The sequence below is a fragment of the Pelophylax lessonae genome, assembly GCF_965119305.1.
Source record: "Pelophylax lessonae genome assembly, chromosome: 9".
NCBI classification, from domain to species: domain Eukaryota; kingdom Metazoa; phylum Chordata; class Amphibia; order Anura; family Ranidae; genus Pelophylax; species Pelophylax lessonae.
In genome coordinates, this window is record NC_138776.1 from 129,647,141 (window position 1) to 129,669,062 (window position 21,922).

At 42.1% G+C, this 21,922-nt stretch overlaps 1 protein-coding gene across 1 annotated transcript in view; it reads left to right on the forward strand.

Annotated features, from left to right (window-relative positions):
• Positions 1 to 21,922, forward strand: part of HECTD2 (HECT domain E3 ubiquitin protein ligase 2) — a 122,074-nt gene that overhangs the window by 27,728 nt on the left and 72,424 nt on the right. The window contains exon 2 of the mRNA XM_082267571.1: positions 13,705 to 13,834. Coding sequence (XP_082123697.1) covers positions 13,705 to 13,834 — 130 coding nt within the window. The remainder of the gene's footprint in view (positions 1 to 13,704; positions 13,835 to 21,922) is intronic.

The following is a 21,922-nucleotide window of genomic DNA, read 5'->3' on the forward strand; positions in this document are numbered from 1 at the left end:
CCCCTACGAGGTGGGACTTTGAATAGCCAAAATTATTACAATAGGTATAGTAAAAATACAAAGTTTATTACATATCACTAAGATAAAATAGTATAACAATCATGCGGAGAGTGATGCATAAACAGCGGTTGAATATGAATAACCCAATTCCTGTATTACAGTGAAGAGGCATCAACGCGTTTCCAGAACTTAAACAGTTTTCTCTTCATCGGGGGTTATCTCATTAGAGCATGGTATAACAGACAGTTAACTCTGGATACAGAAAAAGTACACATATACTGATCCATGAAGACTGTTCAAGCAACACGACACACCGCATACAAATTTAAAAGCCAATAATGGGATGGTCTGTTCGGGTGCTCGGACACACAGGACCGCCACGGACAAAGCCTGAGCAGCCCAGAGGGGCAAAACCTTACCAAAAGGGCCAAGGTGATCCTAAGTATAATAAAAAAAATGTAAATAATGATAAAAAAAGGACAAGCCCATGTATTTTTGCAGAGGAAAAAACAAAAAACCAACCTACCTAGCAGGGGGCTGCAAAAGACAAACATGGGACTCAATGGACCTTCTTGGGCTGCTTACTACCCATCGCTTTGTGTACCCTCTTATTTCATCTACATATGTGCTCTTAACGCTTGTTATCCATTGGGTCCCATGTTTGCCTTTTGCAGCCACCTGCTAGGTAGGTGTTTTTTTTTTTTCTCTCTGCAAAACATACATGGGCTTGTCCTTTTATCATTATTTTTTTATTATACTTAGGTTCACCTTGGCCCTTTTGGCAAGGTTTTGCCCCTCTGAGCTGCTCGGGCTTCGTCCGTGGCGGTCCTGTGTGTCCGAGCACCCGAACAGACCATCCCAATATTGGCTTTTAAATTTGCATGCAGTGTGTCGTGTTGCTTGAACTTCATGACTTCATGTCTTCATGGATCAGTATATGTGTACTTTTTCTGTATCCAGAGTTAACTGTCTGTTATACCGTGCACTAATGAGATATGTATGTATTTTAATAGATACCATTGTACCCATAACCCTTCACCCCTGATAAAGAGAAAACTGTTGAAGTTCCCAAAACGCGTTGGGTGCCTCTTCACTGTAATATACAGGAATTGGGTTATTCATGTTCAACCACTGTTTATGCTTCACTCTCCGCATGATTTTTATACTATTTTGGCTTACTGATATGAATTAAACTTTCTAATATTACTATACCTATTGTAATAATTTTGGCCCTTCAAAGTCCCATCTCCTAGGGGGTTTGTGTTGTCATTTTTTCTGTCGATAGTTCTTTTCTAGGTGTTTGTGGTAACACCCCCCTTTAACCCTTAGCACCACAAATCCCTCCGAAATTCTTCCTCCCAGCTAAAATTCTCTCCTCCCTTTAAGCACAAATCCTCTCCTCTCAGCATAAATCCTTTCCCCACTTCCAGCACAAATCTTATCCCCTAAACTCCCTCTTCCCAACACAAACCTCCCCCCCCCCCCAAAATCACCCCTCCCAGCACAACACTCATCCTGGCACAAATCCCTATCCTCAAAATCCCCCCATCATAAACCCCCCCCCAAATCGCCCTTACCAGCATAAATCCTCTCTCCATTTCTAGCACCCGTATTCCCCCTCTTTAACCCCCAAGCACAAATCCTCCTTCTCCTAATCACTCCTCCCAGAACAAATCCCCCCTCCCAGCACAAACTGTGTCCCTCAAACCCCCCCTTTCAGCACAACCCCCTCTCCCCCCATCCTGGAACAAATCCTCTGCCCCCCAATCCCCTGGACAGAGCCATGTGATCATCTGTGAATGGATCACAGCAGATCACGTGGTAAACAGCTGTACTCACTGGCTGTTTACCCCTGCCGGTGACGAGCTTTGTCACGGGGGCACTCCGCCACCAACAATGCCAAGCTGCGTGCACCTGATTGCACGCATGCCCTGTTTGAATGGGCCAACATCATATGATGCCGGCCCAGAATGATAGCCGCACTGCTCCGCTGTTATTTGACGGTGGGTGGCAGCAAGCAGTTAAAACAGACAGATTACTATAATATGTAAACCCAACATTTCATATTCTTGTGATATACCTGCTGTACCATGTATTTGAATGTAAAAGTATTGTGTTTGCATTGCTTCCTTTGTGTGAAATCCCTAATTATCCTCCCAGTCCCTCTGCTTTCCTGTAAACAACTGACCACACTAAGCAGGAGAACACATGTAGTCAGTTGTATCTGTGCTGGGAACTCAGCCTGCTCTCCTCCAATGATCAGACTTGTCCTGACACACACACACACCCTGCACAACAATTAACGGCAAAGCTCAGTGTACTGCAGTTTCTCCTCCCCCAGCTCCTATGCAGCTGAGAATAGAGAGAATGTGATCACTTATAAATAGAGAGAATGTGATCACTTATAAAAAAAAAAAGGAAAAATATATAATTTTTTTTTTTTTTTATATCTCTACACAAATGTTTTGCCGTTCATTGCTATTTTAAACTGAATGGTTTGTTTAGTGAGGGTTTACAATAGGGATGCACCGAAATATCTGCAGATAAAAAAAATAAAAATGTGCAGATAATGGCATACTGAGTCCCATTGACTGCAATGCCAAATCGTGTCCCATTGACTGCAATGCCAAATCGTGTCCCATTGACTGCAATGCAAAATCGCGACCCATTGACTGCAATGCAAAATCGCATCCCATTGACTGCAGTGCAAAATCGCATCTTATTGACTTAATTGCAGAAATGCCCCCTATTGACTGCAATGCAAAATTGCATCCCATTGAGGTCAATGCAATATCGCGTCACATTGTAAAAAAGCCAGCCACAATAATTAAGTTTTAAAAACTTTTTTTTAAAAACTCCATTTCGCTTTTCGGCCAAATGCATCCTGAATTTTCGGTTTCGGCACTGGAATTTTTATTTCGGTACACTACTAGTGTACAATCACTTTAAAGTGGTGGTAAAGGCACAAAGTTTTTTACCTTAATGCATTCTATGGATAAACCTGCTGCATGCAGGAGCCCCCCAGACCCCCCTATTACTTTCTGAGCCGCCTTGTTTCTCTAGGGACTCGGACTCCTGATTGGCTTTTGGCAGTAGTGGGAGCCATTGGCTGTCAATCACAGCCGGTGAGCCAATCAGGAGATAGACGGGCGGGGCCGAACTGGACATACAGAGCCCCAGGATCAGGAACATAGCTGCTTGGGTGTCCCCAGAGCAATCTTCTTGCTGTGGGGGCACTCGGCAGGAGGGAGGAGCCAGGAGCGCTGGCGAGGGACCAGAGAAGAGGAGGATTGGGGCTGATCTGTGAAAAACCACTGCATAGTTCAGGTAAGTATGACATGTTTGTTGTTAAAAAAAAAAACCCGAAAGGCTTTAGTATCGCTGAATATGTGGTGGCACTGACATGTGCAAAAAAAATGGCTAGACTATAAAAATCCCAGAAGCCTTTGTAGCAAATCTAAATAATATTTATTTGATCACATGGTGTTGTGATTTAGGCTCCATGTACATGGGACGTTGTTAAAAGTCCCTTTGAATGCTGGAATTTTTAGGACGTTTGAAACGTCCGTTCAGTCACGTTTGTACCCGCGTTTAGCAGGCGTTTAGCGGCGTTTGCGGGCGTTTGCGTTTAGAAGCGTTCCTAGAGGTCAAAAAAATTACTCCCCTTTAAAATGGAAAAACACGAACGCTAAACGCGGGTCATCGCGTTTGGACGCGTTCGGACGCGTTCAGACGCGTTCGGACGCGTTTGTGCGTTTGAAACGCCGGGAAACACACGTTCGAACGCAAATAATTGCGTTCTAAAAACAGTCCCTGAACGCAACTGCCTGCAAATGACTGTAAACGACCTGGTGTACATGGACAGATAAGATAAAATGTAGATGGGTTCAGGGGCTTCTGAAAAAAACGCCCAACTGCTCCTAAACGGCCATTTCCAGCGTCCCGTGTACATGGAGCCTTACAGCCACAACTGCCTTTATGCCTAGTCTGACGGTGACAACATTTTACAGCTTCACCCAAGAATAACATCCTGAACTTTAGTGTCCTGTATCACAATATAAATAGGTAGTGCTGACGTATTATCTCTCTAGATTGTCTTTTGGAGTTTAAACGAAAAATATTCTTCTTTAAAAACTTTACACACAAAAAAAACTAAGATTCAATCTGGCCAGATAAGCACTGCCTGCCGCAATAAGCTTATTCAGCTGAGGTTTTTCCCATGGTCTGGCTTCCTTTGTTTTGAAAGCCATTGATCTCATAAAATAAAAAAAACTCTTTGATGCTGTTCTGCTTTTATCCTTCACTCATTTCTAAAAACATTCAGTATGTTCATTAGAATTCTGCGTCTTTCTAGAAATAAACCCTTAAATATTTATTTTAATATCTTTTATGAAATTACATATTACAAAATATTTTTTCATTTTAGATGTGTAATATTCAGTACAGTTAAACTTGTAGTGAGACAGCACGGAACCTCCCTTTATTTACCTTCTCTTCTGAAATATAGTAACTAATAATGGTAAGGCAATGAGTTTAAGGGCTCTTTCACACGGGCGATCCGATCAGATCCGCCTGTCAGTTTTTTAGGCGGATCTGATCGGATCCTCCATGCAGCTCTATGGGGCAGCGGGTGTCAACGGAGACACCTCAGCGGATGACACTGCTGACATCCGATTTTGCATCCGTTCCGTTTTTTAAAACAGAAGAAAAATAGGGTTCTGTTCCGTTCCAAAAAATGGAACAGAACTGAAAGGATGAAAATCGGATGTCAGTGGATGGTCATCCGCAATCCCATACACATGCATTATGTCCATTTTTCATCCGCAAAAAAATGGGATGAAATACGGACATACGGAGCACCCGTGTGAAAGAGCCCTAAGCATCACTTAACTCTAGTGTAATAAATAAATAATAAAAAGTTTAAAGTGGAGTTCCGGGCACAAAAACGATTTTTTTTTTTTGTGCCCCTCCGCTAGGTAGAGCTCACCTGAAAAGGAATTGGATAGTTATTTTTATTTTTTTTGTTTACTCACCTTTTTATTGAAGATCGTAAATACTCACCTATGACTGCTTCCTCCTCCAGCGCCGAGGCTCACCCCGTCACTTCCTGCCTCGCGATGATTCCTGGGAGCTAAACGTCATAGCTCCCAGGAATCAATGCGACGGCACCGGCCCCGCTCGTCATTTCGGCACCGGAAGTGACGAGAGGGGCCGGTGCAGTGCATTCTGGGACACGAAGACGCGGAAGAAGACAGAGAAGAGGACCGCGCCGGCTTCAGCTGCCCACAACAGAGATGGAAACGCTGTGGAAGAAATTTTCTAAGTAAGTATTTCTTCTAAAAAGTAAGTGTGAACCGGGACAGATCAGAGGCTAGCCATTGTGGAATGTGCTAGCCCTGACTGTCCCGGGGGTATGTTCATCAAAAAATCATTTCTGTGCCCGGAACTCCGCTTTAAATGAAAGTTCTATTCAAGTATGTACGTATTGTTAACCCAATATGTACCTTCTGTGGCTCTCACTTTCCCCCAAACCTCCTTTTTATTTTTATTTTTTGCTGCTATGATTGGATAGGAACGTAGCCACACTCTATCTCTTGCTCCCAAGATGGACTAGGGCAGGGGTGCTCAACTTGTGGCCCACAAAGCCCTCTGATGTGGCCTGCAACCTCCTGCTCTGGGAGAGCAGGTTGGCAAGGTCAGAATTTGGCTTGCCAACCCACCATCCCAGTGTTGTGGATGAAGGTGGCAGTTGAGGGAGCAGATGTTTCCTCTAGAGTGCTGGCTCTGTTTCAGTGATACCAAATGCACCTGGAACAGCAACATTTTCTACAGTTGGCGGTTCCTGCTGATGCAAAAGGTGAAGTCATTTTGAGAAAATCACAGTTTGGGCATCACAGCAATGGCCATAATCAGAGCTTTTCAGAGTTTGGGCATAAATGAAAAATAGTTTTGCAATGGTTATTAGGCTGCTTTTCACATCATGGCTGAACCAGAGTTTTATAAAGTGACAGGATTATAGTTTTATCTCTGGAGTAAATTCTCTTTTTATGCATGCTAATAGTCTGCTGGCTTTGCTTGTTGCGGCTTGACGTTGCATGTTATTGTTCAGTTTGTCTTCACCTAGGACCCCCAGATCTTTCTCCATCCTGGATTCCCCCAGAGGTTCTCCCTCTGAGTGAGAAACTTGTGTTGAAATTTTTAGCCTCCAAGTGCATTACTTTATTAGTTTCAACATTAAACCTCAATTTCCATGTAGTTAACCACCCCAATATTTTATTCAAAATAAAGTTTTTATAACCTGCTGCTGTGGAGTTATTGCTCTACTTATTTTTGTGTCATCAGCAAAAATTTGAGATTAAACCATTTGTACCAACCTCTATATCATTCATGAATAAATTAAACTTAATTTGTCCCAAGTCAGAGCCTTGGGGTACCCCACTTACCACTCCAGACCAGTCTGAGTACAAGTGATTTTTCACCACCCTTTGGAAACGCCCCTGTAACCAGTTTTCTATCCATGAACAAACTCTTTTGCAAAATCCAGATACAGCACATCCGCAGGCCTTAGCTAGATGGAAGCTCACTTCCTCGTAGAATGTGTACAGATTGTTTTGGCAAGAACGATCTTTTGTAAAACCCATGCAGAGTACTACTAACGGTACTGTTTTCATCAGCAAATTCTTGAATATAGCCCCTTATCATCCCCTCCAACATTTTTTATACTATCGATGTTAGACTGACAGGCCTGTTGTTTCCAGGAATATATCTCTTTTTTAATATTGGTACCATGTGGGTTTTTTACCAATCAGCTGTTACCATTGCTGGCAGTATGCTGTCCATAAAGATTAGTAATAACGGTCTAGCTATAACCTGACTGAGTTCTTTGAGGACTGTCAGGTGTAAGCCATCCGATCCTAGTGATTTATTTGCGCTAAGCTTTTCTAGTCTTTCCTGGACACTGGCTTCTGTTTGCCACAAGGTTACATCCTGCGATGCGTTCCTAACAATACAGTCATGGTTGTTATACCCCCCCCTTTCCTATGAAAAAACTGAGGAGAAGAAAGCATTTAGTACACTTGCCTTCTCCTTGTCAATTGTAACCATCTTCCCCTCATCATCTCTTAAGATGGCCTTGCTTTTTTTCTGTTAATATATTTAAAAACTTCTTGTGATTTTTGATACTCTCCTCCACTATGTGCCTCTCATTTTCTGTGTCTTTTTTCAGCCGCCTTGATTGCATTCTTACATGTTTTTATTGCATTCCTTGTAGTGTTCGAATGCTGACAATGCTTAGCTTAATATTTTATAAAGGCTCCCCCCCTTTTTTTTTTTATGACTTTTTACATTATGGCTTAACCATCCAGGTTTAACCTTTGTTCTTCTATATTTATGGCCAATTGGAATGCACTTGATGATACCTATATTCCTAAAGCATTCCCATTTTTCCTCAGTGTTCAGTGTTTCTAGGATTTGGTCCCATTTAATATCTGGTAGTAAGGAGCGCAGTTTAGAAAAGTTGGCTCTTTTGAAATGTAGTGTTCTTGTACTACCCTCGTGCCTCCTTTTCCTATGATTTATGCTGAATATAATTATTCTGTGATCGCTAATTCCCAAGTAGTCCCATATTTCCACATCTGCAACCAGATCTGAATCATTCACAATAATAGGTCTAGCAATACATTCTTTATAGTTGGAGAATCCACCAATAGGGACATGAAGTTATCCTGTAAGATGTTTAATAAATGACAGACCTTTAATGAGTGAGCTGTCCTTTCTGTCCCATCAATATCTGGATAGTTGAAGTCCCCCATTATATCCTGCTTTGTGCACTTTCTGAATGCAGGAGTTTTGGTGCACTTTCAGAAAGTAAACTGTAGCACATCTTGAAAGAGAAACCCCCTTAGGTTTGTGGGACTTTAAGGGTAACAGTAAAGGCTCTCATAAGAGAAGTTTTAGCGTGAAGTAATTATAAAATTTTTTATTTTGTAAGGTTGTGGTTGTAACAGACAATCATCATAAACTGTACATGTTTAAGTCATAGACTCGAAAAAGCATGAATGATACAATACAGTTGTAGGTACATAGCAGAGTCCAACGCGTTTCAAACTGTTTGTTTTAGTACATAAATCTTCCTCAGGGAGTCTGCATATGTTCCTGAAATACATGGTTAAATGTAAGTTCCAAGAAACAGAATATATATAAACATTTTACAATGAAAAGTTTTTTTTATACATGAAAAAAGTATTATTAGCATCTGCGACCACATGTTGCCCTAAAGAGGTCCTGGAAAGCCTCTTGCTAGTCCAGGATACTCCTAGAGAGGAAACCTACTCCCAGAGATTGAAAGGGAAAAAAGGAAAGAGGGGGAAAGGGGAAGAAGAGGAAAGGGGAGGGGAAAGGAAGAAAAGGGAGGGAAAGGGGGGGAAAAAGAAAAAGAAAAGAAAAGGGGAAGGATGAAAAGACCCCTTGTGTTAAAAAGACATACCTGCAAAACAGTAGAGCCCAAAAGAAGGTTCCCCTTCGGGGGGGTAAAGCTCCCATGCGTTGAGAGCTAGAGTCAGGTATAAAGATTTATTCTGTATCTGAAACAGTGAGTATATTTACAACTGTCAGAGATCCAGGGTTAATGTAAGTATGTATATAAACATTGTTACAGAAAATATTCATGTAAATTCACCTGTTATGATGATTTTCATGTAGACATATAAAGAGGGGAAAAAGAAAAACGAAACCAGGAAAAATAGGGAAAAAAGAGAAAAAAGCTGATTTTTCCCAAGAAAATATTATCTTCCGATGTATATATCTCTCAGATTTATTAGAGTGGGATCCTATCAGGGGAAAAGGAAATGTATCTTTTCAGCTTTGGTAGATCAGGATAATGTATATATTATATTAAGTAATGTGATTAAAATAGCTCTTACCTCACTAATTTATTGGAGGGTGTGGGGTATCCCATCAGTTTCCAAGGGTTTTGGGGAGACCTATATCTTCCCAATGGGAATATAAATCCTTGCCTGAAAGGTATAGGACAGGGATAATATGCCTATATAGGTATACATTTTGCATATCTTATTATTACTTAAAAATAGGTATTCCACCTGAGAAGATCATACCGTTATAAAAAATTTTATAATTACTTCACGCTAAAACTTCTCTTATGAGAGCCTTTACTGTTACCCTTAAAGTCCCACAAACCTAAGGGGGTTTCTCTTTCAATTTATGACGGGATTATGGTAACCAATTACCTGGTAGCTATCTATACTATTTTAAACTGTAGCACATCAGCATGAAAGCAGCCTTATAGGGGGCTGAGGACAGTAAAGGCTTGTTTACATTTGCGGTATGGGGGGCAGTAAAAGCCCATAGTTTATTGTGGCTCGTTACTGGTTACCAAATCACTTAAATGGCCCTTGCTCTTCAAAAGGTTGAACACCCCCCGGACTAGGGGATTATAGTGCCGTGAAAGAGTATTTATACCCTTCAAAATTTTCCACATTTTATCATGTTACAACCAAAAACATAAAATGTATTTTATTTGGATTTTATGTGATATAGCAACACAAAGTGTCACATAATTGTGAAGTGGAAGGAAAATAATAAATGGTTTTTAAAATGTTTTACAATATGTGAAACGTGTGGCATGCATTTGTATTCAGCTTCCTTTACTCTGATACTCCTAACTAAAATATAGTAGAACCAATTGCCTTCAGAAGTCACCTAATTAGTAAGTAGAGACCACCTCTCTGTAATTTAATCTCAGTATAAATACAGGTGTTCTGTGAAGCCCTCAGAGGTTTGTTAGAGAACCTTAGTGAACATGTCACAGAGTAGTATTCAATTTATCATCTGAAAATGTAAAGAGTATGGCACAACTGCAAACCTACCAAGACATTGCCGTCCACCTAAATTGACAGGCCGAGCAAGGAGAGCAATAATCAAAGAAGCAGCCAAAAGGCCCATAGTATCTCTGACAGAGCTGCAGAGATCCACAGCTCAGGTGGGACAATCTGTCCACAGTACAACTATTAGTCGTGCACTCATAAGTCTGGCCTTTTTGGAAGAGTGGCAAGAAGAAAGCCATTGTTGAAAAAAGTCCCATTTGCAGTTTGCGAAAAAGCCATGTGGGGGACACAGCAAACGTGGAAGAAGGTGCTCTGGTCAGATGAGACCAAAATTGAACTTTTTGGTCTAAAAGCAAAACGCTATGTGTGGTGGAAAACTAACACTGTATATCACCCTGAACACCCCATCCCCACGGTTATACATGGTGGGGGCAGCATCATATTGTGGGGGATGCTTTTCCTCAGCAGGGACAGGGAAGCTGGTCAGAGTTGATGGGAAGATGGATGGAGCCAAATACAGGGCAATCTTAGAAGAAAACCGGTTAGAGTCTGGAAAAGACTTGAGACTGGGGCGGAGGTTCACCTTCCAGCAGGACAACGACCCAAAACATACAGCCAGAGCTACAATGAATTGGATTAGATCAAAGCATATTTATGTGTTAGAATGGCCCAGTCAAAGTCCAGACCCAAGTCAATTGAGAATCTGTGGAAAGACTTGAAAATTGCTGTTCAGATGCTCTCCATCCAATCTGACAGAACTTGAGCTATTTTGCAGAAGAATAGGCAAAATGTCACTCTAGATGTGCAAAGCTGGTAGAGACATCCCCAAAAAGACTTCCAGCTGTAATTGCAGCAAACGGTGGTTCTACTAAGTATTGACTCAGGGGGGCTGAATACAAATGCACGCCACACTTTTCAGATATTTGTAAAAAAAAAAAACAATCATCATTTTACTTCCACTTCACAATTATGTGCCACTTTGTGTTGGTCTACATAAAATCCCAATAAAACATATTTACATTTTTGGCTGTAACATGACAAAAGGTAAAAAAATGTCAAGAGGTATGAATACTTTTTCAAAGCACTGTATGCTTTATGAGATGTGTAGTGTGCATAGAGCAGTGCACATGACAGCAACTAACATGCACTGCTTGTTCCAAACAAACAGAAATAAGAGGGAAGAGGAGAAGTTAATGGAGGATATTTCAAGGAGGCAGAAAAAATACAGTAAAACTATTTTATGGAAAATAGATTGCAGGGCCATTAAGTAGTGAATTTAATTTATATAAATTATTTTTGGAGCATATAGATATATTTAGTGTTTTCTAGATTGCAGATTCCAAAAAAGCATTTGGTATTAGCATCAATTCCACTTCAGTTAAAGATTGTGAAGTATATTACTGTAGTAAGGATATTAGGCTGGAACCAACTTAGAATCACAATGGGTGTCAAGAGAGTAACATCAGAGCAAATTGAATGGTATTTAGGTTTGGAACGTTTCTTAGGTTTTTGCAGGCCTTTCTAAAAGATAGCTAAATAGGAGACCAAAAAATGTTACATGTTGCAGCTTAGCAGTCTTTTGAACATTTTCAGTACAGAAAATACTTGTTGCTCTTGTCAGAAATGCAATGTCCTTGTTACTTCCTTTAGGCCTAATGCACACTGCAGCTCAAAGAATCTGCTCCTACAGGTGTTTGATCTCTTTGGAGCTTTTACTTTTCTCTGGTTAACACCCCTCATTGTTAGCCTATGTGCCCATGCTTACAAACACTTTAAATCAGTGTTTCTCAACTCCGGGCTTCAGGACCCACTAACAGGCCAGGTTTGCAAGATAACTGAAATACATCACAGGTGATATATTTTGCTGCTCAGTGATTGCAGTACTCTAGTCTGCATCCCCCCAAGGTGATACTTAAAATCTGGCCTGTTAGTGGGTCCTGAGGACCGGAATTGAGAACCGCTGCTTTAAATAGATGTTTAAATAGGTTGACCTAAAACTCTCTGAGCTCCCTCACTGAGACTAAACAGTGTAGCTTCAGCTCCCTCTCCCAGCTTTCTGAAAGCTCAGACAAGCTGTAAAAATGATGCACTTAGAATGGCTGTAAAGAAGATAAGACTTAAAAAAAAAAAACACTTACGTAGTAGGATTTGTGTATCACCTGAGGCTAGGTCACAGGCAATGTTCCCTCTAATTTTTTACTGTGCTGAGCAAATAAAAACATTTCTGAGCGCAGTGCTTTTTATTGGCGCGGACCGCATTGCCCCCAATCAATGCAGAGTGCCCGCAGCATTGCTCCCAATCAATGCAGAGTGCCTACAGCATTGCACCCAATCAATGCAGAGTGCCTACAGCATTGCCCCCAATCAATGCAGAGTGCCCACAGCATTGCCCCCAATCAATGCAGAGTGCCCACAGCATTGCCCCCAATCAATGTAGAGATGCCAGTGTGCCACCTTTCAATGCAGAGATGCCAGCGTTCCCCCCGCGAGACCTGTCCGTGCACTCACCTGACAACAGCTTCTCTTCAGTCCCGACTCCCTGCATCTCCTCCCGTCCTTCTCCCGTCCGTGCACTTACCTCACGGTCACGGCAGCTTCTCTTCAGTTCAGTCCCCGGCTTCCTGCATCTCCTCCTCAGTCCTCCCGGCGCCTCCTCCTCGGCCAATGACATGGGGTTGGCCTTTCGGCCAATCAGGAAGCAGGAGGACCCGCTCCCTGATTAGCCAGGAGGAGGATCCGTGTGACAATAGCCAATTTTCATTCGCTATTGTCACACAATGGGCGTGCGCTCGGGACGCACGCTCTGCTCCCCGGCCGCCACGTCTGCGGCTGCGCGATACGCATCTGTGCTTGCGCGGGACCGTGAATGACACTGCGCGTCCACGCATGCGCGCACCTTAAAGGGAACATTGGTCACAGGGTGTATATGTAAAGGTTTACAACCACTTTAACATCCTCTATACTGGAACTGAAGTTTCCTTTAAAAGCTTCAACAAAGCCACCCAAAGCGTGCCAGAAACTTTACAAGCTTTCTGCACACACTGCTGAAGCCCACTTGAACATCTGATTGTACAATCCCCTTCTCATCTACTATCAATTATATAGTACAATGGCCTGTCTGATTGGATACATAGCGGAAGTATTGTTTTGGTTTGTCCAAATACTACATACTTTGGGTACATCTAAAAGATTTTTACAATAAGATTTAATAGTATATGACCAGCTTAACCTCTTGCCAATGTAATACATTTAGGTGGCATCAAGGAGGGTTGGCTTTAACACCCACACGCCATATGTAGGTGTCCATGGATGGCCCAGGTTTCTGTGATCAAGCAGTCAATGACAGCTCTCAATCTCGAATCATAATTTGGAGCTGCGGGATGGGCTCCCGATCATGTGACCACTGTGACAGCCACGCGGGACGCAGGGGCTGGGCAGGGAGGGGTGAAGGAACGAAGCTTCAATAAGTACAGTTAACAAAGCTGAGGATTTCTTTACCAAGCTTACATTACTTAAACAGCAAAACAGGGTTTTGATTTTTTTTTTCTTTACGTTGAAGACAATGAACTTTTTCTCCCTTTCTGTTTTATTAAAATAAATTATGATAGCGACATTGAAGCGGCAACACCCATAATTACAGTATAAAACTTTTCATAATTCCTCTTCGCACTCACCACTAGTATTATGTCAACAGTGACTTATTCACAGATTGAGTGTAGGAAGATTGTTTATGTAGAAATTGCAGCTTTCTTATAGTGTAATGATACTTTGTGTTCCCACATGTTCTAGTGATAGTACAAATCACACAAGGAGCATTAGCTGTAAAATGAAGTTTTGCAGTAATTGTTTCCTTTAATTACAGGGGATGGAGAGAGGAGCAAAGGGCCAGTTCTCCACGTTCAGCAGTTTCATTTCAACTATCAACCAAAAGAAAGAGGCCGCTGGGAACAGATGCTCACCTACGCAGCTTGTTATACCCAACAGCAAAAACGGTAAATAAAAGGATTGTGTGCACAGCTGCTCCAGAGAAAAACAGCAAACACCACAGTGTGCAAAACTGTGCTGGATAAATGGAGCTTTGACTGAGTCAGTGCAGAGGCTGGCAACTTTATCATATTACTTTCTTTTTTATTGTCTTTATCTGTTTACTTTGTCAGTTTAGATATATTACCTACATACAGTATAGTAGCAATGGATATCTACTGCCAGTCAGTCTAATATACAGTACAGTAAAGGGATGCATTAATGAAAAGGAATGGTACCTATTTTGAATGAGAAGTGTCCAGCTGCGGTCTTAACGCTTTAAAATCTTCTTCAGGGAACAAAATGTGTACGTTTTTTTTACCTGCATTAACCACTTTACCACCGGAGGATTTTAATGTCTTACGTCTGGGCCACTTTTTGCGAATCGGCACTGTGCGAATTTAACTGACAATTGCGCAGTTGTGCAACGCCGTACCTGAACTAAATTTACGTCCTTTTTTTCCAACAAACAGAACTTTCTTTTGGTGGTATTTGATCACCTGTGCGATTTATACTTTTTGCGCTATAAACAAAAAAAAGAGCGTAAATTTTGAAAAAATAACACAATTTTCACATTTTTTATATGAAATTCCCCCCCAAAAAATGTAAAAATAAAAAAAAATTGGCCAATTTGTTTTCTACTACATATGTTTGGTAAAAAAAAAATCACAATAAGCGTATTTTAATTGGTTTGCGCAAAAGTTATTGCGTTTACCAACTAAGGGAAAGATTTCTGTAATTTTTGGTGTTTTTTTTTTTAACGAGTAATGGCGGGGATCTGCGATTTTTTTTGCGGGACTGCGACATTGCGGCGGACAGATCGGACCCTTGACTGACATTTTTGACACTTTTAGGGGTACCAGTGACATTTCTACAGTAATCAGTGCTATAAATATGCACTGTTACTTTAAAAATGACACTGGCAGGGAAGGGGTTAATTTTATTGGAGAGGGAGGGGTTAATGTATGCCTGGTGCTTACTGACGTGTGTGGGGGGAGGTGACTGAGTGACACAGGGACAGATCGCATGTTCAGCTTGCCCTGCAATCTGTCACTGTTTGTCACTTAGGAGATCCGCCCGCTCTGTTTACACAAGCGGGCGGATCTCCAGACTCGATTCCCCGACAATCGGGGAAGAGCGGCGGCGATCGCCGCTGCTCCTCCCCTAGCCCGACTCCCGCTGTGACTGAAAACAGCGGGAGCGAGCTTCCGGCGACGCGCGAGCGCCGCCCACAGGGGGAGGAGTCCAGCGACGTAGGTCTACGTCGCTGGACAGAATCGAGCCACTTTGCCGCAGTACAGTCCCAGTGACTGGTCGGCAAGTGGTTAAAGTGTTACTAGACTTACAGTAAAATCAGTCTGTATATACAGTAAAGCATTCTGGTTATATTCACTGTGGAACCTAAGGGGTAAATTCTCTGCATTGTGTAAAAAGGCTGTTTGGAAGAAGGGGAGGATCAGAGAAGACAGGTTCACAGTCCCAAATGTATCTCCTGATAGTACAGAGCCTTGGAAGCACTCTACACATGCTCAGTTTGGTGTGCATTGCTAGAGAGTTTTTTTTTTTTATTCTTGGGAGGGTGCATGTGATCAGCACAGGGCCAATCAACACTGTCCAGACAGAGGGTCAGGGGTCCTGCAGCCTCATAGGACAGTCAGAGGAGAATGAGAACTCCTCCTACAAGCTTTAACCAGACCCTGACTGAAGTCATAAGACTGATATATATACTACTAATGAGAAAAGGCATTTAGCAGTTTATATTTACTAAAATAATTGTGTTTCCATGTTCTGTGTACTGTGGGAAACAAGATATAGTGAATGCAGGTCCTGAATTTAGTAAAGGTTAAAAAAAAAAAACAGCAACACTTTTTGACTTTAGAACCACCTTAATATATCCACTGGCCATTCCATTAATGAAAAGTGCTGTGTGGATAGCGGACAGGCAGTTGAATGGGTCTAGCTCTAGGTCCACCTCCTCCATTCTTAGGGCATTTCTCATTGATGGATATTACAGTACAGTTTCTTTAAATGGGGAAGGAGGGCAGAAAAGGCGTCCAACTGCTGGTGAGTCAGTATTGTAGCTTACCCTATACTAAGAAGTTAAAGTGGTTGTAAAACAGAAGGTTTTATATCTATAATGCAATCTATGCATTGAGATATAAAACCTTCTGTGTGCAGCAGCCCCCCTAATACCTGAGCCCCATCTCTATCCAGCAATGTGCACGAATGGCCGTCTGAGACTCTCCTGCCTGACACATCAGCGGCGCCATTGGCTCCTGCTGCTGTCAAAGTCAGTTAGCCAATCAGGAGGGAGAGGGGGGTGGGGTCAAACCACGACCCTGTGTCTGAATGGACACACAGAGTTGTGGCTCAGGTCGCCTCGGGTGCCCCCATAGCAAGCTGTCTGCTGCGGGGGCCCTCTAATGGAGGGAGGAGGGCCGCCGAGAGACCCAAAAAGAGGAGGATCTGGGCTGCTCAGTGCAAAACCACTGCACTTAGCAGGCGAGTATAACATGTCTGTTATTTTTAAAGAAAAGAAAAAAAGGAGACTTTTATCACTTTAAGAAAATTTCCAAGTCACAGGAATATAGTTGAAGTACAGTTTCAACAATCAATAAGAAATAGAGTATGGTGCAACTGTAAATCTACCAAGAAGGAGACTAGTGAGGGAGGTCCTCAAGAGAGTTATGCCTCATTTGCTGGCATTGGAGAGACTATACTCCATACAACGGTTGCATGGGTGCTTCACCAGTCACAGCTTTATTCAAGAATGGCAGATTTAGGCCATCCATATGACATCTCTTCTTTCATTTGAAAGAAGGTACGTATCTTGAAAACTCTAAAGAAAGCTGGTAGGAGGTTCTATATTATGAGACCAAAACTAAAATTTTTGGCCAGTAAAAAACAATAGGTATAACGTAAGCCAAACAAATCACATTGGCATATACACTGTATGCACCACATCCTCAATGAAGCATGGTGGAGACAGCTTTTGTGCAGCAGGTCCTAGAAGACTTGGGAGGCTAGAATGAACCCAGCAAAAGTACAAGAAAATCCTGGAGGAAAACCTGATACAGTGTACAAGAGACCTGAGCCTAGAGAGAAGTTATCTTACAGTAAAGCAATGGCCTCAAGCAAAAAGGCAAAACTACTCAAGAATTGCTAAAAAAAAAACAAGCAGTGTTAAAGTAACCATTCAGAGACTGTACCACTGCTTGTTGTTAAGCACATCTTGAGTAGTTTTGCCTTTTTTGCTTGAGGCTATTGCCTTACTGTAAGATAATTTCTCTTCCGAGCAGAAACTTTTTGCTGTGTAATTGCTAGTGGTTTCATACCTTTAGCTAGTATGTTGTCCATTTGTTTCCCCAGTCTATATTTTCTGAGGCAATAGATGTGCATTATTTAAATCATAGATTTCCTTGCTTATAATATCCATTTTGCAAGATTCGTGGCTGTCTACTCACCCCAACGCATCCTTGCAGAGCTAGAGCGGTATTGGAAAGAGGAATGGAAATACAATGGAAATACATTGCATTGTCCAGATGTACAAGACTGATAGACGCCTATCTGCACGGACTCAAGTCTGTTCCTAGCGGCTGCTGTGGGACCTGCTGGGGTTACTCTTGGAACTGATAGCGGTCACTGACAGCCATGGCCCAGCACAAAGCTCAGAAACTGAATTAATCAATTCATAATAATAGCACTTCATAGCAGCACCCCTTAGCACAATTTTAAATAGTTCTTCAAGGGGAAGTGCCATGGTGTCATTTACAATGTCATTGGTACTTGCTAAGGGTACAACAGATGTTATCATTTTTTGCAGTTTCCTGAAAATTGTACCTTTTTCCTTAATTTTCTAGTTAAAATAGCAGTGCACTTCCTGGTAAGAGAGTTAGAGGTACTGAGTGCCTACAGCCCCATAGGTGTATATCTGCAGTGTGAGATCTAGAGCCTGGTCATACACTGATGGAAATTCAGCCAGTTCAGCAGGGACCGTCTGAATTCCAATCAGTTTGTGGCCATCTCTGCTCAGCAGAAGTTGATTGTTTGATCGATTTCTGTCTACAGGACAGGCTAAAAACTTTTTGTCGATTAGCGTTTGCAGCCCATTGGCTGCAGCCGCTATTCAGTGTATTCTGATGGTGGCGGGTGCTGGTAATCAGAAAGTTTGAATTTTTTTATAAACATTTTTTTATTCCTTATTACCCTCCCAAATGTTTTTTTTTTTTGTGGGATCCAGAGGGGGGTGGTAAAATTAAGTCTCTTTGAGCAATTGGTTGGTGTTTTGAAAACTGGGTCTATTCTGAGCTTTTGGCCATCCCTCAACTTAGCAGTTCCTGATGGGCACGCATGCTGGTACGAGTCTTACAGGGACAGCATGCTTGTCCCCTTTATTGCTGTGGAGATACCAACCCATATGTCTGGGTTGTCATCATTTCATGAAAGGGGACAAACTTTGTCAATTAAAAGAAGTGCTATCTGCATTCAGCACTGCCTGTGACAGCCTCATGTATAAAAGTGCTGGAACTTCAGATCTGCCCTGCCTACTACATACATAAAAGTGATCAAAATGACACTTTATACAGCCTCAGTATATAGCTTTCTTTGGCAACACAATGAAATACGTATTTGGTAACATTGTATGTTTGAGTTCTAACAGTATCCTTTCCTCTCCATGTCATGTCTGATGCAGAAAACTGCTCCAATACTTCACATGTACTGAAGAAGCATACAAATATTATTCCTGTACATAGGAGGCAGAAATAATAGTTCAAACATGAGCTAGAGGGCATATTGTGGGCAGAGCAAAAAAAAAAAAAAAAAATATATATATATATATATATATATATATATATATATATATATATATATATTCATTGGTCACATGATGTTCAAGGATTTTGACATTTTGTTCCTCCGTAATCTGCTTGCATATAATTTCCGGCCTCCCAGGATCATAGAAATGCCCAGAGACCAAGATTTACCTGCTCCACTTGGGTATCTCAAAGATTCTTTGAGCTCATACAAAGAATTTAACGAAATGGCTTCAAAGACACGTGAAATAAAAAATATCTAACATTTCTGTTTAGGGCAATTGCAGTTATTCCAAATATATTTCTACAAGCAATTCAATTAGATCCACACAAACAAGAAGAAAATGGTAATCTAATTTCTTCGAAAGGCCACAAATCTAGTCATGTGTTTCTGAAGCAAGGAAAAAATAAAACAGGATAGTATTTATGAAGATGGCAGTAGTATCTATTTAACTGTAATGCTGGCTAATCTTTTCCACTCGCTGATCCAGTTATATAAGCCATGAATTTGCAGTTCTCAAGCCTCTTGGGAAAGTCGTCAGACTTTTATTAGCACAATGTACGGTAAAGGGAACATACTCAACAATGCACAAAGATTAATAATTTGCTGTAACCCATAGCAGTCAATAGTTAATAAGGTTTTCTTCAGGTAAATTTCTAAAAGTATATTCTGGTTGATTTGGTGTGTGGCACCTCATGTGAGCCAGACAGTCCATCTGCCGCAGTGGTGATCTGCAGCACCCATTGGTCTTCCTCAGACCGGCCACTGTCCAACTCTACAGTTATACTAGCAGAATTTTTAGGTGCATCCATAATGAATACATAACTGGACTAGGGTTTTTTTTTCCATTACCCAACATTTAAATTTTATTACTGTGAATTGGCAGTCCTCATGTAGTACAGAAAAAAATAGCTCCCTGCTCTGATCTTTCATGAAGCAGTACAAGTAGTACTAAAGACTACAATGTTTCTTAATCTTAGAGCCATATGTATGTATGCCAGGAGTTGGCAGAAAAATCCAGCTAAAAAAAAAAAATGCTTATTTTGGTGTAGATTTCTGCACTTTTATTGGCATATGCCGTTTAGAAGCTTATTAACGTAAACCTATTCTATTGGTTTGAATATTCATTCATTTAGAAGGCCTAATGCGGAACTACCAGGGTCGCAGCAGTCGCACTTGCGACTGGGCCCTGGAGTTCTACCAATCTGGGGGGCCCTATCGGCCAGTTTTGCCACTGTGGGGGGGGGGGGGTGCATATCCTGCCACTGTGGAGGGCCTGCCCGCCCACGAACCCGCCTGCCAATCACTACCTATTGCTCTACAATCCAGTCAGGTGCCATGATTTTGGGAGGAAATTAGACCAGAAAGTCAGCAGACCAGCTGACGGCCAGTAGAGTGAAGGGTGAGGTGCTCTCCACTCTGGAGGCACGTGAATGGAGCAGAAAGACAGAGAAACACTAAGCAAGGAGGAAGGGAATCGAACGACACAGAGCAGGTGAGTGCCAGTGTCACTGATCCCATCCTCCCCCACCACCATTGCTGCCGCTGACTGATCCCCCCCCCCCCTTCCTCTCCCATCAAGCAGTGGCCATGGGGGATAGGGAGGACATCAGTGGAGGTGATGATGGATGAGTCCACTGCCACTGATGTCATCCCTATCCCTCCATCAGCCACTGATGTCCTATCTACCCCCCATCACCACTGCCTGATGAGGGGGGGTTGGATCAGTGACACTAGCACTTACCTGCTCACAGTGTCATTCAATTCCCCCTCCTCCTTGCTTAGTTTGTCTCTGCCTCTCTGCTCCATTCACGTGCCTCCAGCGATGCCTCTCCAGTGGTGGGATAGGGGTGACATCAGTGGCAGTGGTGGTGAGGATAGGGATGACATCAGTGGCAGTGGGGATAGAGATGACATCAGTGGCAGTGGTGGGGTGGTGGGGATAGGGATGACATCAGTGACAGTGGTGGGGATAGGGATGGCATCATTGCTGGTGGTGGGGATAGGGATTACATCAGTGGCGGTGGTGGGGATAGGGATGACATCTGTGGCATTAGTGATGGATGGATGGATAGGGATGACATCAGTGGCGGTGATGATGGAGGGATAGGGATGACATCAGTGGTGGAGGTGGAGATAGGGATGACATCAGTGGTGGAGGTGGAGATAGGGATGACATCAGTGGCGGTGGTGATGGAGGGACAGGGATGACATCTGTGACGCTGGCACTCATCTGCTCTTAGTGTCATTTGATGTCATCCTTATCCCTCCCATCACCACAGCTACTGATGTCATCCCTATCCCCCCCATCACCACTGCCTGATGTCACCACCACCACCTCTGCCACAGATCCCATTCCTCCACCCCATCCCTTTGAAACCGAACACATTATTACACAGGGTCTGGGGCTAATTTAATGCACATAAGAGACTAAGTGAATTTAATTACCTTCTTATTCAGCCTAAGAACCTGTGTAATAAATATGTGTTCAGTTTTAAAATGATAAGGTGTCAACCCTACCCACTCACCACCACCAGCACTGCTGCCACTGATCCATGGGGGGGAGCTTTATGGTTTCTTGCACCAGGGCCCTGAAGGTTCTAGTTAGGCCTTAATTCAAGGCATTAAGGTAATGAAATACCCCAGTACTTTTACTAACATTAAAAGTCAGTGCCACACACTGAGAAGAGCATTTAGCAAGTAGAGGTAGTATACTCTCCCTTAAACTTAAAAAAAAAAAAAAAAAAAAAAAAAATCATATAAATTGCAGTGCTCTATATACCATAAAATGTATGTGAATTGAATTTAAATATTTGAAATACAGCACACAGTGAGCTAAGGAGACACACATAAACAGTGAGGAGACAGCTGCCTTGGGACCTAAGGGGACATTCTAAAAGAAGGCTACACAGAATATGTGTGGACCTCCTTTTTTGAAATAGAAAAAACAAAGGCTTATAGTCCCTTCAAACAAAGTCAGGAGCAGGCACAGGCAAATGTTTTGTAGGTACACCTTTTGCTTAGACTCTGCCATTTAAAAGCACCATTATTTGGTTATATAATCCATAATTAGACTCCTGTTCTTCTAAACTGTCACCTGGTTGCCTTAATTATGCATTGGTGACTGGTATGCTTTGTTTTATTTCAGGTTCTGCACGAGTATATTGAAAAGGCTTTTTATTTCGCTACATTAACTGTTCTAATCACAAAACAACTACAGGAGTTAAGGCAAAAATAAAACT